A 15,286-nucleotide genomic window follows, 5' to 3' on the forward strand; every position below is an offset into this window, starting at 1 on the left:
GTGTACTCAATCCCATTTCCACTTTGAGCAGGTAGAAACAAGATTTTTGTTATTTTCCATGGGAACCAGATTGCAGAAGAATTTGTGGAGCATTTCCTGGGATTTTTTTTCACGGTTTGGATTTTGAACTGCAGTCCTTTAATCTTACAGGATGGCAGCATAAATGATAGGATATGCGAGGGGTGTGCACAATAAGTCATTTACAACCAGTACAGTTTTTCCATGCTTCTTTTAAGGAGGACACTTCATGTAAAACCAAACGAGTGCTCTCCATAACACTGGCAGCACGTACCTTCTGTGTGGTCAGTGGCTCTGCTATGCCTGTACTTTGATGTAAAAGTTAGGATTGAATTGATGCCTTACAAGAACTCTCTGCTCTGGGTGTCCAGTGCTGAGCCCTGCTTTGTTCAGTTGCTGGTGTTGCAACAGAGCTCCCATTCTGTAAGGAGCTAAGGAGGAAGCTTTTGCAAAGACAGCTGAATATAAATAGATTTACACTGGGTTAATGGGAACCTCACTTCCAGTCTGCAGCCTGTGAAGGCTGAGTCCTGGATCTTCCCTAAATGACTGAAGCCTTGCAAAAGAGAGAGAAAACATGCAGATATCCTTCCTCATTTACATCCTTCAGTCCTGTGGTTACTGCGTGACTCAGGAAGAAGGAGTTTTCTCCAGTGAACCAAAGCCTAGTCAGGATATCTTCAATGCTATTTCAGTGCTTTGCAGTCTGTGTCCTGACACAGTCAGAGCAGGTTTGTACAGAGAGGTTTCCTCCTGTTGGCTCTTCCATGCTTTCCCAAACTTCACTTCTTTAAAAGAGGGATTTTTCCTTGTTACTTAACATTCATTTTAAGGAAGTATCTTTCCCCTAGTGAGGAAGTGCTGCATTTCATTTGTGTTTTAAGATTTTTCGATCAAGAACCTCATGCAGTATTTATACTGCTACAGTTAGAGTAAGCAAGAGAGCCCTCAGAGGAGGTGCCCCTTTCAGATGGGTCACCTGCAAACCAGAGGAAGGAGACAGAAGGCAGGAGGGCAGGGACCTCCTCACCATCATGTGATGCTGGCACTGGCTTGGATTTGGGGTGGTGTGATCTGTGTCCCTATCCATTTCAAGAATTTGTTTCGAGACAAATTGTTTAATGACTTCTGCTTTTTATGTTTTTTCCCCCTTCCTATGAAATGGGGCTAACCCTTCCCTGCTGCACAGGACCTGTCATGGGAGGGAGTCGAAGTGTTTGCCATGGTGATAAGGCTGTGTTGGGACCTGTAGCAAAGGACAAACCAGGGATTTCCAAACCAAAAGATTTGGTGAGTCAGACAGCTCAAGGGATAAAGGTGTGGAGGGAAGAGGCAAGAGTTCTGGCTGGAGTAAAAGACGTTTAACATCTTTACAGCATCTGGCCTGGGCAGTCATCGAGAACGTGGGTTTCAGAAGCAGCTGAGTCTGGTGAAAGTGTTGTTGAACTCGTTCCTGTCGTTTGCTGTACAGGAGGCAGCAGCATCGCCTTTGCTTTCCTCTTCATTCCTGTAGTGTTTGTTTCTTAACTTTAGTGTTTCTTTGAACCATGAGAGTTTTCTCCTGGTTTTTCCCCAATTTCTTTTTAAAAAACCTTCCCTCTTTTTACAACATTCCTTCTCTGTGCCACCACGCCAGAGCTCTTTTTCCTTTAACGCTCAAGTGCGGCTCTTCCCAGTGGGGATGTAAGAGTTTGCAGAAGTCACTGCGAGTAACCATCCTCATCCTCCCCTCCCCATCCCACGGGCTTCCAGCAGGGACCGCATTTCACAGAAAGGGTCAGCCTGGAAGGGAGCACAGCGGCTCACCCGCTCCAACCTCCCAGCTCACGCAGGGTCGGCGCAGGATCGCAGTCCGGGGAGAGAGCACGGGCAGGAGCACGATGCTGAACAGGGGCTGAGCGGGCAAGTTAAAAATCCCTCATCGCTTTAGTGACAGACCAGCGGGGCCGGCGCGGTGGCTCGGGGCAGTGCCGAGGACCAGGCTGACCCACCGCCGGCTGCTCCCGCTGCCCGAGCGGGCGAAACCCGGGACCCCCAGCGAGGGCAGCGTGTTCCCAGCCCCGCTGACCGGGGCAGAAGGGTGCGGGGCTGTCGAGTGTCGGTGCGGGGCTGTCGAGTGCCGGTGTCGGCGGCGCTGCGGGGTCCCGGCGGGGCGCGGCCCCTTTAAGGCCGCGGGTTCCCCGCCCCGCCCGGCGGAGCCGCCGCGCGCCGCTCGGGGAGCGCCGTCACGTGGGGCGCGGCGGCCTCGTGACCGGCCGCGAGCGCAGCACCGGGGCCGCCGCTCCGCGCGCGCCGCTCGGGGGGGGGCCGCTCCCCCGCCCCTCCCCTCCCCCCGCCGCGGGCTCCTCGCGCCGCCGCCGCCCCCGAGCTCCGGCGCCCCCGGGCGGGGCGGGGCGGGCGGCGCGCGCCGGGCCGGGCGCCGCTTCCTGGTGGGCCCCGCGGGACGAGGCAGCGCCGGCGCAGCATGGACAGCAAACCGCTGCTGCAGGAGCGGCCCCCCGCCTACAGCCCCGCCGCGCCGGGCGCGCCGGGCTACGACTACGGGCACGGCAACTACGGCACCATCCCCGCCCCGCAGCCCGGCTTCCAGCCGCCCCCGCCGTACTCCTACCCGGGCGCCGCGGCCGCCCCAGGTGGGTCACGGGTGGCGCCGACTCGGGGGGGGTTGGGGGGGGGGCTGCGGGTGGGGGGTCCCCGGTGTGCGGAGCGAGCGCCCCTTCGCCGGGGCGGGGGGCGGCTGTGGAGAGCCTCCCCTGCTCCCGGCACTGGGCCGGGGGTGCCCCGCGGGATCGGCAGCCGGGCCGGGGCTGCGGAGCGGCAGCGGGGAACTCCCGGGCCGCTCCTGCGTGCGGCTCCCCCGGCACACGGAGGTGCTGGCGGTGTCGCGGCTCCCCCGCTCGAAGGCAGCGCACGGGGGCGGGTGCGCCGGCATCCAGGTGTTCGGAAGCGCCATCTCCCTTTCCCCTCCTTCCCTCGGGGCCCCGGAGGTGTTTGCGTTGTGCTCTCCCCAAAATCCCGGCTGCGTTTGCGGGCATTCCTCACACGCGCGGGTTTTCTGCCTCGGAACAATGGCAGAGCCACAGCTGTGCTTGGCACTAAAACAGATCCCAAACTTGTTCTTTGCTTGCACTTTGCTGTACTCTGGTTAATGTTTGTTTTTTTTCTGATACACTTCAGTAGTCTGGGAGAGACTTAGGTGAGTAGATGCAGTACTTTCGTTAACTGAATTAATATTTGTCGAAGAAAGAAGTAACCTCTCAGGAAAGAGAAATGCTTCAAAAGTTACAAAAGTTACACAGCAGACACAGACCCCCGTCTTTGAGTTGAACCTTGAGGCTATATATTGATTTTCCTGCTGATAACTTGTAGCTTGCTTTCCTGCAGTACGGATATTAGTGGTTATTTTCGGTTTGAAAAGTGAGGTTGCCAGACTTCACAGATGCATAACTGGATTAAAGAAAATCTGAGAACTTGGGAAATAAGGTCAAAGTGGATTATACCTGGGCAAACTGTGCCTTGATTACACTGCATACATCCAACCATCCCTTTCAAAAGCTTTTAAAAATATAATTTAATGTTTTTAATGTTAATAAAGGAGTTAAAGGCTTCTGTCTTCTATCTACAGCTGTTAAAATTACTCATCGCTAACAACATGGACTTTCTGAAATTTGGTGTTTTTTTCTGTGCTATGCTGTTTCTTTCTATTTGCATCCTATCACTCCTACCTTGCCCTCCAGTTAGAAACTCAGTATATGGAATTTAAGCTTGAAACTAGAAGAAGATTTATTCTATTTCAAGTCGTTTGTCTGCTAGAGTGGGATGTTCTTGATACATAACATCCGGAGATGAAAGCTATCGTCATTGTTTAAACAGTTTTTCCCTGGTGCTCAACAGCATTGAAACAAAATCTCCAAGTTAATTATTAGCTCAGTGTCCTTTTGGGATGGTTAAATTGATACTTGTGTTTATGAAGTGGCTTTGCTATTAGATGTGCCAGGTGTTCCAGCTCTGATTTTGACAGATCTTAAAGTGCTTAATCAACACCACATTCCTGTTTATTGTTTTCCATGTTTTGTTGTCATACTTGTAAATTACCATTGTTCTTTGTACCTTACGTGTGGTGATTGAAGGTTTTTTCTTATTTTAGGGTATGCTGTTCCTCCACCGACTTCACAGCCAGGCTATTCGAGCACGTACACCATTATTCAGCAGCCTGCCACCACCACTTCTGTAGTAGTAGTTGGTGGCTGTCCTGCCTGCAGGTAAAATGGCTCTCAAGGAATTTAATGCAGTCTTGGATTTTGTTTTTTGAGATAGAGGTGTCCATATGGTTCCTTGGTTTCCTATAGTTTCTGCTTGTGTGTGTATTACAATTAACTGAAAAGGCACTGAGATCTAGGAGTGGAATGCTTTGGTTTGTGTAGTATGAGCTTGTCCTGATGGGTTTGTGACACCTGCTATAAATAATACAAGACACTTCAAAGGTGAATCTGTTCTTTAAGATGGAGGCAGATCTGTAAGTAATACTTTTAATGAAAAGGCACTTCAGTAACAGATGTAGCGGGTCAGTTCTTGGGGGAGAGCATGACAGGAAGTCCTTTCTCATGTGTTTATGCCTGGTGATGGTGAGTAGCATGGTTTTGTTGGGAAACTGTAATTTTTGACCATAGTCACTTCTGGTTTTCTGGCAGCTATGTGGAAGAACTTCTGCTGTTGTGGTGTATGTTCCCATTCCCAATCCAAACTGTGCAAAACCAGGCAGGGTGATTGTCAGTATCAGCTGAAAACATCAGTGGCTTAAGGCTTTAAAAAAATCTCTAAAAGTCCTTTAACTGCAGAAGAACAGAGATTGATAGACCAGACTAAAAATGTCAGTCTGTTGCAGAAAAAGTGGTCAGCTGTTACTTGGAGTTGCAGCAAGAGAAGAACTTCCCCCTTGGAGATCACAGCCATAAAAAAGGAAGAAGGCACTCAGTTTCCTCACTAGTGCTCTAAGTCAGCTGTTGTCCCTTTCGCTTCTCAGTTCTTCTCTTCCCAGGATATGGGGCGTGGCTGAGGGCAGAGGGATTGCTGCTGGTGCAGTTCAGGCGCTGCTGTGCCTGGCCAGCCCTGACTCAAATGCAGGCTCATTCCCCTCTGTTAAAGTGTACAGGAGTTACCCTTGGGGTACCTTGCAAGGAGGCACTTGATACTCTGCAGGTCTGAGCCCTTGCTTCCCTTTCAGAACGTGTAGGAGGCAGACTTGCCTGAGCAGCTGAAGCAATGCAGTTTGCAGTGTGATGAATGGGACAGAGGGTGCCATGTGGCAAAGGCTGGACCCCAGGTGTCTTTTGGTTTTCTTAGAGTTGGTGTTTGAGAGTCAGTACCTGCCTTCAAAGGTGGATTCAAATAAGAAGTATCCTCTGGTGTTATGTAACATCAGGTGCCTGTTGAAATGCCACTAGTTAAGGCTGAGAAACCTGTACCAGCTACAGCTATTGATCCAAAAATGTGTGGTTTTAAACTGCGGGGGAAAGCAAGCGCTGAGCTGTTCAGAGGATGTGTTAGATCCTGCCACCTGCGTGATTACATCAAGATGCTGATGCTGTAGCTCAGCCAGAAGACAGGGCAGATGTTGTGCATGGCTTGGAGAGAGGCAGGCAGGGTGCTTATACAGACAGGCCTTCTGGCCCTGACCCCAGTACAGCTCAAAGCATTTCACTGGGGAAGTGCTCTTGGCAATAGCTTAAAATTGGTAGGCTCTTGTTGCTATTATTTTTTCTTTTTCTGGAAGTTCATAGAATATGCTGAGTTAGAAGGGATCCATCAGGATCATCTAATCCAACTCCTGGCCCTGTCCAGGACACTCCAAGAATCCCACCATGTGCCTGAGAGCATTGTCCAAAACTTCTTGAACTCAGACAGACTTGAAGCTTCTGGGATGGTCTAGGAAAGACTTTTGAAACAATAATTTGCACATGTAATATTTAACTTTAGACAAATTTTTGAAAACGAGCAGTCTGTTGCTAGTTGTTTTTAAGTGACCTCACTTGAATTGTTTTCTTAAGTCATCAGATATGCCCCAGCTGGAAGCACCCATTGTGGACTCTTTCCTAAAGCAAAGTACTCTCCACAAAATCCTAGTTTAATCTTGGATCCTCAGTTTCTGTTTTAGGCTTTGAAAAATAAAAACTGTGAGGAGAACTGTGTCATCTTGATTACTGCACTGCTTGAAGTGTAGGACTCTTCTCAGCACCTGGATCAGGGGATCCCAAGGCTGAGTAACTGTATCTGGTAATGGTGTGTCAGTCTCATTTGCCCTATCACTGTTTGTTCCTAATTGTCTTTAGAACAGGAGTCAAGTGTCAAGGTAGGAGAGAAAAATTTCAGATTGCTGGTTTTTTGAGTAGTCATGGAATTGATAGTCTGTTATTTCAGGAGAAAGGACAGGGAGGCTGGGTGAAAAGCATAATATTGGAAATATTCATGGGAGCCTGAAAGATCAGGTTCATATTCTAGAAGGTTACACTGGCTGCTTCTGTTAGAGAAAGAACCCAATCATCTTTGACTTCTCAAGACCTTAAACACAGTTCTAGTTTACTTCCATGTCCTGGAAACATTTTATGAGGAATGCAATGTGCAGCTACATTCTGAACAGAAAAGTTGTTGAAGGTGCATTGAAAAATATTAAAAACTATTAATGGTGCATAAAAAGACTTTGTTTTTAAACTACCAGGTCAGTTGTCCTCTTACTGTCCTGATTTGATGGTGTGCATCATTGTTAGAGAAGTCCATCTGTTTTGGATCACCAGGAAAAGCCTTTTGTGTGGCTGTGGAATGATGTAACTGATGGAGTGACCTAAAGGCCATCGAGAGGATTTCTGCCATCAGAAATACAAAGTAGTCTTTTGCACTATGGCATGTATTCATGTTGCTGATTGAAATCAAAACCATTTCCAACTTAAAATATGTGGTGTTGAGGAGCAGTACACAGTATTGGTCTGTTATTTGAATTGGTGTCTGTTTTATTGCAGTCACGTGTGATCTTGGGGTTAATAAGCTGGCTCGAGTACAGTTGATCTTTAGGCTTTTTTAATGGTATTTAGTCATAAAAAGTACAAAGTATCTCCAGAAGTAGCCTCTCTGAAGTTGGTAGTATGCCCCTGGTGACTGGTAATTGCAATCCTGCCCTTCTCCCTCTGAAGCCCTGCTGCCCTCTGAGGGATGACTCTCCTGTCTCTCAAGCTGTGCCTCTTGCTTAGAGCTGTTCCTTACATTGTGCTCATTCATCACTGCTCAGTGGTGCTTTCTAGTTACAGACTTCAGTTTTAATGTGTGTTCCATCCTTCCCTGCACTCTGAGAATGTCCTGGGTGGTTGTAGTCCTGTTGCCTTGGTGTCTGTTCTTCTTCCAGCCCTGATGTACAGAGAATTAAACTGAGTTGCACAATCTCGTCAGCTTTATGGCTTCTAGTTGACATTTAAGGTTTGGCCAAGTCCTGCTTTTAAACTATTTTATGTTCCCAAGTACACACTGAGTCATTACAGGCACTGACTTCAGATATCCTGCTGTGGAATTATCTTTTTAGCTTGGAGAACGCAGCCTGGCTGCTTTACTTGTGGTCACTTTCATTTTCTTTTTCTCTGTCTTTTGTTGTTGGGGATAACTAACTGCTCAGGAATGTTTGCTTTCCTGTTATTTAACAGAAGAAAGTTTCTTTTAAAGACTGTAAAAACATTCTCTTGATCTGGTGATTGTAAAAGCCAGTTCCTTCAAAATCTGAGAGAGAGCCTGTGATGGGCCCTGTTGGGTTTTTATTTTCCTATTCAACAGTATTCAGTTGGGAGAAAGAGTGAGGGAAAGGACCTCACACTACAGCACAACTGCTGGATAGGCATTGTAGTGGGTCTCAAATAATGCCAACACTGAAGCTTCTTCCAGAACTGGAAGATGAGACAAGTTTGATTAAAGCTGTCTTTATTCTGAGATCTCTCACAGCATTCTTCCTGCCACAGGTGTGGTTTTGGTGTATTATGGTGGGGTTTTTTGTTTATTGGGGGTGTTTTTGACTTTAGTTGTAAGTTCTGAGGTTTTGGTTAAAATTTTGTTTTCTTCAATTATGTGCATGTCTACTGAGGAAATAGACTCTAGAAAAATTGCACTTAGGTGATCAGGTCCTTCCAAATGTCAGTCTTCTGCTCTTAATTCCATTCTTTCAGTCACGAATGCTGTGTGGGCTTTGATAAAAGGCTGCTCAGGATACAGGTTTTCTGTAGTTATTCACAGCTACATTTAAACGTCATGTAAATATTCTTAGTATAATTTAATTGCATTCAGTGGTTAAATATACAAGGAATTAAATAAAAGGTACCAGCAAAACACCTGTTTAGAGAGCATGTCTGATAGTGTGAGCAAACCTGAGCATTTGTGGTTCCCAGCAGCAGGCTGGAGAGCCTTTTGAACCTTGTGAGTGAAGCAAACTTTGCAATACCTTTTTGGGAGTGCTGTGAGGAGGACAGGGAAGAAGAAAGCCTTGATCCAGCAGACTGGGGCAGATGCCGTGAGTGCCGTTTGGAATTCCTGACTGGGAGAGCTGGGACTTTTCCCAGCCTAACAGCAGCTGCTGAGCAGGAAGTTGCTTGCTGAGCCCCACAGAGAGGAGGGACAAGCCTTTAACAGGGTCCCAAATGAGAACAGCACAGCTCTGGCTGCTTCTGAGGAGTTTTGTTCCACTGGTCTGACCTGATTTGTGGTCAATAATCATTGACTTCATCTCATAAAGTCTCATTTCTTAGAAAAATAAGGCACAGCAGGAATGAATTCCCTAATGAGACTCTATAAAAATGATGATCTGGTCTCTAATGCCTTGTCTGTCACTGGCCCTGAATTACAGCAATTTTTTTATTAGAGCCACCATTTGTCTTGAAGAATACTTGTCTGTATTGTGATAATTAGGATTTCCCTGTAGCAATGAGTTGTTCTGGGAGAGAAGAGGGAACTGCCCTTCTTTGTTGGTCACCACAGCGGTGCTGATTTGGCTTTGTGTGCAGACAAGGGAGGGAAAACCCCACCAGGGCTCAGTCTGGTTCACCCTGCTGGATGTCCACCCCACAGAGAGCTCAAACTGGTGTGCTTAGCCTCGTTTGCCAGGCTGGGCTGTTGGTGTGAAGCCTTGAGGCTCGTCTCCTAATTAGAACTGGAATTAAAGCAGTAGTGCTCCTGCAGCAGGGAAGGCTGGTGGTTTGGAGGCATTTCAAGAAAGACAACAGCTAGATACAGGCTGCTCCCATTGCCAGAATTCCTCTGCTTCTACAGCCAGCCCTCTGTTTAGGAAATGAGGCCTAAAGCATGAGGAAACCCAGATAAATCTGTAAATACTGTCATGCCTCTTAGTTGAAAGTGACTTTTAAGGATAATTGCATTTACATATATGTACATCTTATGCTGAGGAAGGCAAGCCAGTGGCTACATAGAGATTGAGGCTTCTTGTGAATATGGATCAACAACTATTCAAAATTGCCATCAGGCTGAGGCTGGAGGAGCTGATCCCTCTCTTCATAGAAATTAAAACTGTAAACATTCAGTGCTTACTCAGTAGCTCTGTATATGATTCTCAATCCTTTTTCTTCTGCAGCTTGCAGGTGAAGTTTAAACATTCTTAACACAGCTGCTGCTGCTGTTGCATTAGCCAGGAGACTATAAAGAGTCTCTGGCTGGTTTTGTTTGTATGTTCAAAATTAAAGATTTAGGGCATAGCTGCCAAAGTCCATGTTTGTCCCTGGTATGATGTTTCCATTCAAATCTAAACTTTGAAACTCAACTGACCTCCAGGGCAGAAGATGGGATATGATATGAAAATTCCATGTGGTTGGTCAGTGATCTGTGTACTGGATAACAATTTTCTGAAGTGCAGTTCCTTTTCGTGTCTTGAAGAGCTTATGGTACAACCAGCCTATCTCTGATTACCTGGGGTGACCCTTTGAGTGTATTTATAAGGTCTAAAAAATGCTGATAAGGCCACATTTAAACACTGTGATGTAGTGTAAGTCTGAAAATGCACATGTTAAATCGGACCAATGCTGTGTTCACCAATCTCATTATTGGCCCTCTGATCGTGGGCATTTTACTTAAGATCTTAATGTTTTAAGAGTTACTTTGAAAAAGGGAGTTGTCTGAAAAATAATTTGGTTTTAAATACTTGTCAGTGGGAATAATTGACCTTACTATATGGAGTTGGCAGCTGCAGTTATAGCTTAAATGCAAGATGCTGCTTGCAGTATAAATAAACCTTTCCACTTTATTTTTAGAGTGGGAGTGGTGCAGTTATAATCAGCTTTTATGTGGTTTATGCTGTAGAAGAAAATTTATGTTTGGTTACATTAGTGAATCTACAGTTTGAATATGGAGTCTCTCATTACTCCACAGCTCAGGTAAGATATACAAGCAAAAAATATTCATAGTCTCCCTTATGAAAAGTTTTTTTTTTTTTCTCTTTTTAAATTTAGTAACTGGCTAAGCAGTGGTTGGGTAAGTGTTCATCTAAAATTAGGTGGTGACATAAATCAACAGAAGCCAAGAAGTGTTTGTGTGGCTAATGCTGTAATCACACTTAGACACCCCAAGAGCTCTGAAACAACAGGTATGGTGTGGAGGTCATGCAGGCACAGCTCTGGTGAGTGTCCCTTGGAGCTGCCTTGCTCTGCTGCTGGCTTGGGCTATCCCTGTTCTTCTCCAGTGCTGATCCAGCAGTGCTCCCTGGGCCTTTTCCCTGGATCTGGAGTTGAATATGGATGGCAATTTTTTAATTTTTATTTTTAGTTTAACTTGGCATTTTGCACTACCACAAAACACTTCTGAATAACTCTGTTTAGGGTGAAGGGAGTTTAAAAGAAATTCTATTTAGAGTGTCAAGGACATGTGCTGACCAAGAGACTTGGGCCCTGAAGCTGCTTAAGAGGGTTGATTGGAATGGGTTGGGCTGTCGGGTCTGCAGCTCCTCGGGGCTGACCAGAAGTACCCCAGTTGATCCCTTTAATGTTTGATCAGTGTGTTTGTTCTGTAAGGTCACATCAATAGTGCTTATACTCTTAACTAGGCACACTGGCTTACTCGTCACAAATGTAGGTTTCAGGGCAGGAAGGGAATGTGGAATTATTAAGAAACCAGGAGAAGATTTCAGAACAGTAATGAAGCAGGAGTTGGATGCCTGCAGGAGGCTCAGTGTGTGTGAAAGGAAAAGAAGGCATTAGTGTAACAGCAGAGCAGAACAGGAAATACAGCAGCTGTTATGTGCTGGGTACTGTACTTGGTGTGCATGTTCCAAACTAGTGTTATTTGTGATGTCATGGAATGCCTGGGAAAGGGGCTTTGCCTGTCTTGGGTGGATCTGTAGTGTGAAGACTAAATCTTGAATTACTGAGAAACTGCTAGACTGTGTCTGAGCCTCCCTGTACATACACTGTACTACTGGGGAAAAGGAGAGGCCTCACTGACTGAGCTTGTGCTGCTGCTTTCTGTTTGGTCTGAGGCTGCTCAGCATTTCATGCATTTCCCAAGTGCAAATTGCCAAATTCAGCTGCTTCATCCCCACCTGACAGTTCTGGCTGACACACTGCAGTGTCCTTTTTGCCCCGGTATCTGTTACTGGTCTGGTCCCAATGGTCCTGAATTTCTCTGCATTCCAGCCCTAGTAGCAGAGTGTTCCCAGGAGATGGCACTTCCAGTAGCACATCTTCTCCCTGCCAAATGAGAGCCTTGTCTGCTGACTTCATTCTTTAATTGGAGTCTAATTTTGAGGGTCACTTGCAATGTAATTTTAGTTTTACTGTTCAGATAGGCCCTTTTAAAAGAGGTTGCACAGCAAAGGAATTCTGGTGAAGCTTTCCTGTGAGCCTTAAGCCATGCTCCATAACCCCCCATCATAGACAGTGATGTGCTCAGGCATGGCAGCCAGTGGGAAGTCTCGGGAAGGGTTAATGTGAGGCTCTTCAGCTCTGCTTTACAGGGCAGCCTAATGAAGGCATCTCTGCTTGGGTTAGTGTGCTCTGAGCTTGACCTAGCAAGCAGATCTTGATGTTCCTGACATAAGCTCATTGTATAACAACTGCTTTGGGATTAGGAGTTGAGAGTTGGGTAGCAAGGGTAAGTTGATGGGAACAATATTTTTTTCATATTTTTCTTTACTTCTGACTCTTAGTAATCCATACTTTTTTCTTTTTTTTTTTTAATGAGGACCAGAGCTGCATACAGTGGTTTGGATGAAGCCATTAATCATCCATATTATGTGGGAAAAGTTTGCTCATGACATGCCTCTATGATGTTTGCTTCTTTTCTCGTAGTGATGGTGACTGCTGTTCTGTTAGTGATTTTTTCAGTAACTCCTTCATATTTCTTTCCCCAGCAGTCCTGTCCCCTGTGACTGGTTTAACCATTGGTATTTCACTTTGGGGAATGCGCTGTGGTGAGAGGGGCAGGGAAGCACAGGAATTCTGGGTTAAAGTTCTTTGTAGCAGCACACCAGGCACAGCCTAAGAAAGAAGAAATATTAACCAAGCTGTGCAAAAGCAGCGCCTGTGTTTTCAGAGTGACTCACACACCCCCTGAGCCAAGGGTGAGCGTCCTGGGCTCCTCTGTGGCTGCTGGGGACACTGCTGCAGAGGTAGAGACATGGTCTGTGCCAGGCAGGGACTATAGGACACCTTTTTCTCCTTATGAGCCCACTGCTCATCAGGCCAGCAGAGGTGCAAAGGCTGGTTGGTGACACACAGAATTCTGTTCATCATCATTGTCACAAGAAATGCTTGCAGTGTCAGCCAGACAGATATATTGTCAAACCAGACATACAGAAGAGAGCTCTGGTAACCTGCATCACAGAAAGAGTTTTATTTTAGGTCAGTGTTGATGCCTGGATTTGTGATTTGGTGATAGGGGTGTGGGAATAGGAGTTGGAAGGTTCTGGAGAGATAGGTGAAACTCTTTCCACACTTGAGGAGGCTCTCCTGAAGTGCTTTGGAGCCATGGGGAGAGAACAGGAGGCTCTCCTGAAGTGCTTTGGAGTCATGGGGAGAGGACAGTAGTACCTACACTACTGAAACTCACTCTACCAAATGCGGTCCAGCTCTGGGAAAAAGGGTCAGATCTCAAGTCCTGAGGAGTGTGTCTTGAAGCAGAACACTTCTGCAGAGCTCATCTCTCTCTTGTTCAAGAGTAATCTTGCATTGTTGTGGCCAAAGTGCCTGCCCTGAGAGCTGGAGCTCGGGGACTGCCTGACTCGCAGGGAACAGGGGTAATGTTACGCTGACTTTGTGGGAGCAGCCACAATGTCCAGCAAAGGCTGCACAAGTCTGAGCTGTGGGACACTTGTGTGCTGAGACTTGAATCTGTGTAGTGATACAAGCTTTGTCTACATTTTTTAGTTGCGTTTTTTGAGTGAGGACATGAAATGATAAAGCTGCTGCTGGGATCAGTGGTAACCTGACAGTTCCTTTATTTTATACCAGATACAGAGTTAACTTCTATCTCTGCAGACAGAAATAAAGTGCATTAAAATGAGGGAATGCTTAAGGGGAACATGAACTTCCATAAGCAGCAGAATATCAAGAACACTTGGAAAAGCCTTTGGCTTGTGATGATGGTTGAGGGGAAGGGGAATGGTTCCCAAGTTTAATCAAGTTCCAGTGTTTCGGGCAGTTGCTGTAAGGAAATGGTCTCTTGAGCCTGCACCTTCCTTTCTTTGCTCCACTTACACGTCCAAGAGCTTGTCCCTGCCTGCTTGCAGGCTGTGAGCAGCTTGTTGGCCTTGGCACCCTGCTCACAGCCTGCACTTCAGGGTTGCTCAGCTCTGTTTGCGTTGACTTTCACTGTACCAGGAGGATACATCTTGTCCCGAGTGTTTTGCTAAACTCCAAATCTTGACTATTTAATGTAACTGCACAAATTTCTAAAGTATGAATTCTCTGTTTGACTGTCTGCCTTCATTTTGGGGGATGCTCAGATACAGCAGTTCAGAAAGGAGTCAGGGACTGAAATGGAGGTAAATTTCTGCTGTCATAGGACTGTGCTGAAACAAAATTTCTGGGTGGTCGTGGAGTTGGGAGTCAGCTGGAGCCAGGTGACATCAATCATTAGTTCTTCTCAGTGGTAAAGGGACATCAGTTTGGAGAAGTACAAACCAGGAACAAACCCCAAACCTTGTACTTTATCTTGCTCTGTGAAATGGTGTGGTTTCTCGTGACTGCCAAAGCACTGAGTGGTGACTTGAGGGCAAACTTGCTGAGTGTCCTTGACTGTTGCTGTTTTCCCTTTTTGCAGGGTTGGCGTGTTGGAGGACACCTTCACCTGTCTTGGTGTTTTGTGTGCCATTGTATTCTTTCCAATTGGGATTCTGTTCTGCCTTGCACTGAGGCAGAGAAGATGCCCTAACTGTGGGGCAGCTTTTGGCTGAGGGGCTGAACGTGGGCGTGCTTACAGAAGCTACAACTGTTAGCGTACTCTTTCTAATGTAAATGTCATGTACAATCATTTTATTTGCTTCAGACCTGTTTTGTAAAGTGTGAAGGATTTTAGTCTCTTGCATGTAATTTAAACTTAATCTTTTATGAGCATGTGCATTGCAAAACATGAAAACCTGACTTGTTTTCCATGTTTAGTGGCACCTGTTGAAAACTAAATAAAACTGCTTTTCCTTTTGCAATCCTCAACTTGTGGCTGGATTATTAAGTATGTTACTGACATGTCTGATCCCATATAGTCTGGAAACAGAGTAGTATTCCTAGCTACAATGAAGGATAAGTATTTGCCAGAATCCTTATGATGATGATAAAGCATTCTTTAAGGCTGTACATGTTCAGGGCATCAGGTATTTGGGGGAAGCGCTGTGTGTGCTGCCACCAATCTGGCAGCTCCTCTCCCCCACTGAAGGCACAAGTATTAACACACAATCAGAGCCCTGCTTTAATTACTGAAGGTTTTGCTTCCTGCAGGGGCTGGTGCTGGTTCACAGAACCCTCTGCCTGCAGCAGGAAGAGGTTGGGGCACTGAGTAAAGGCTTTTGCATCTTAGATTGTTTAATTCTGACACTAAATTACTGAAAGCTCAGACAGGCGAGGCTGACTTGCCCCTACTGTGCTTAGAAGATGGCCTCAGGTCTAAGGGTGTAAGTTACCCCTCTGAAAAACTGGTGTTTCAGGTGGGGATGGTGGATGTTTATGCAGGGCTCTGTCCTCAGTCTTGAACTTGAAAGGGCAGGGTGAGAGGAGCGAGCACATGCTCATATACTATTTTTTGATAT

The 15,286-nt window shown here is 46.3% G+C and overlaps 1 protein-coding gene across 1 annotated transcript; it reads left to right on the forward strand.

Annotated features, from left to right (window-relative positions):
- The first annotated feature begins 2,277 nt into the window (after positions 1-2,277).
- Positions 2,278-14,696, forward strand: BRI3 (brain protein I3). The gene is made up of 3 exons (XM_082291963.1): positions 2,278-2,651; positions 4,166-4,280; positions 14,308-14,696. The coding sequence occupies exons 1-3, from the start codon at positions 2,483-2,485 to the stop codon at positions 14,438-14,440; spliced, it is 417 nt and encodes a 138-aa protein (XP_082148089.1). The 5' UTR covers positions 2,278-2,482; the 3' UTR covers positions 14,441-14,696.
- The last annotated feature ends 590 nt before the right edge of the window (positions 14,697-15,286 follow it).

This window comes from Coloeus monedula (assembly GCF_965178545.1).
Source record: "Coloeus monedula genome assembly, chromosome: 16".
In the NCBI taxonomy this organism is placed as follows: Eukaryota; Metazoa; Chordata; class Aves; order Passeriformes; family Corvidae; genus Coloeus; species Coloeus monedula.

What these genes read in the sequence shown, in the direction of transcription:
- BRI3 (XM_082291963.1), top strand. Translation starts at nt 2,483, where the DNA reads ATGGACAGCAAACCGCTGCTGCAGGAGCGGCCCCCCGCCTACAGCCCC. An exon ending in GGGCGCCGCGGCCGCCCCAG is followed by an intron (nt 2,652 to 4,165) that starts GTGGGTCACGGG and finishes TTCTTATTTTAG; the next exon opens with GGTATGCTGTTCCTCCACCG. An exon ending in GGTGGCTGTCCTGCCTGCAG is followed by an intron (nt 4,281 to 14,307) that starts GTAAAATGGCTC and finishes CCCTTTTTGCAG; the next exon opens with GGTTGGCGTGTTGGAGGACA.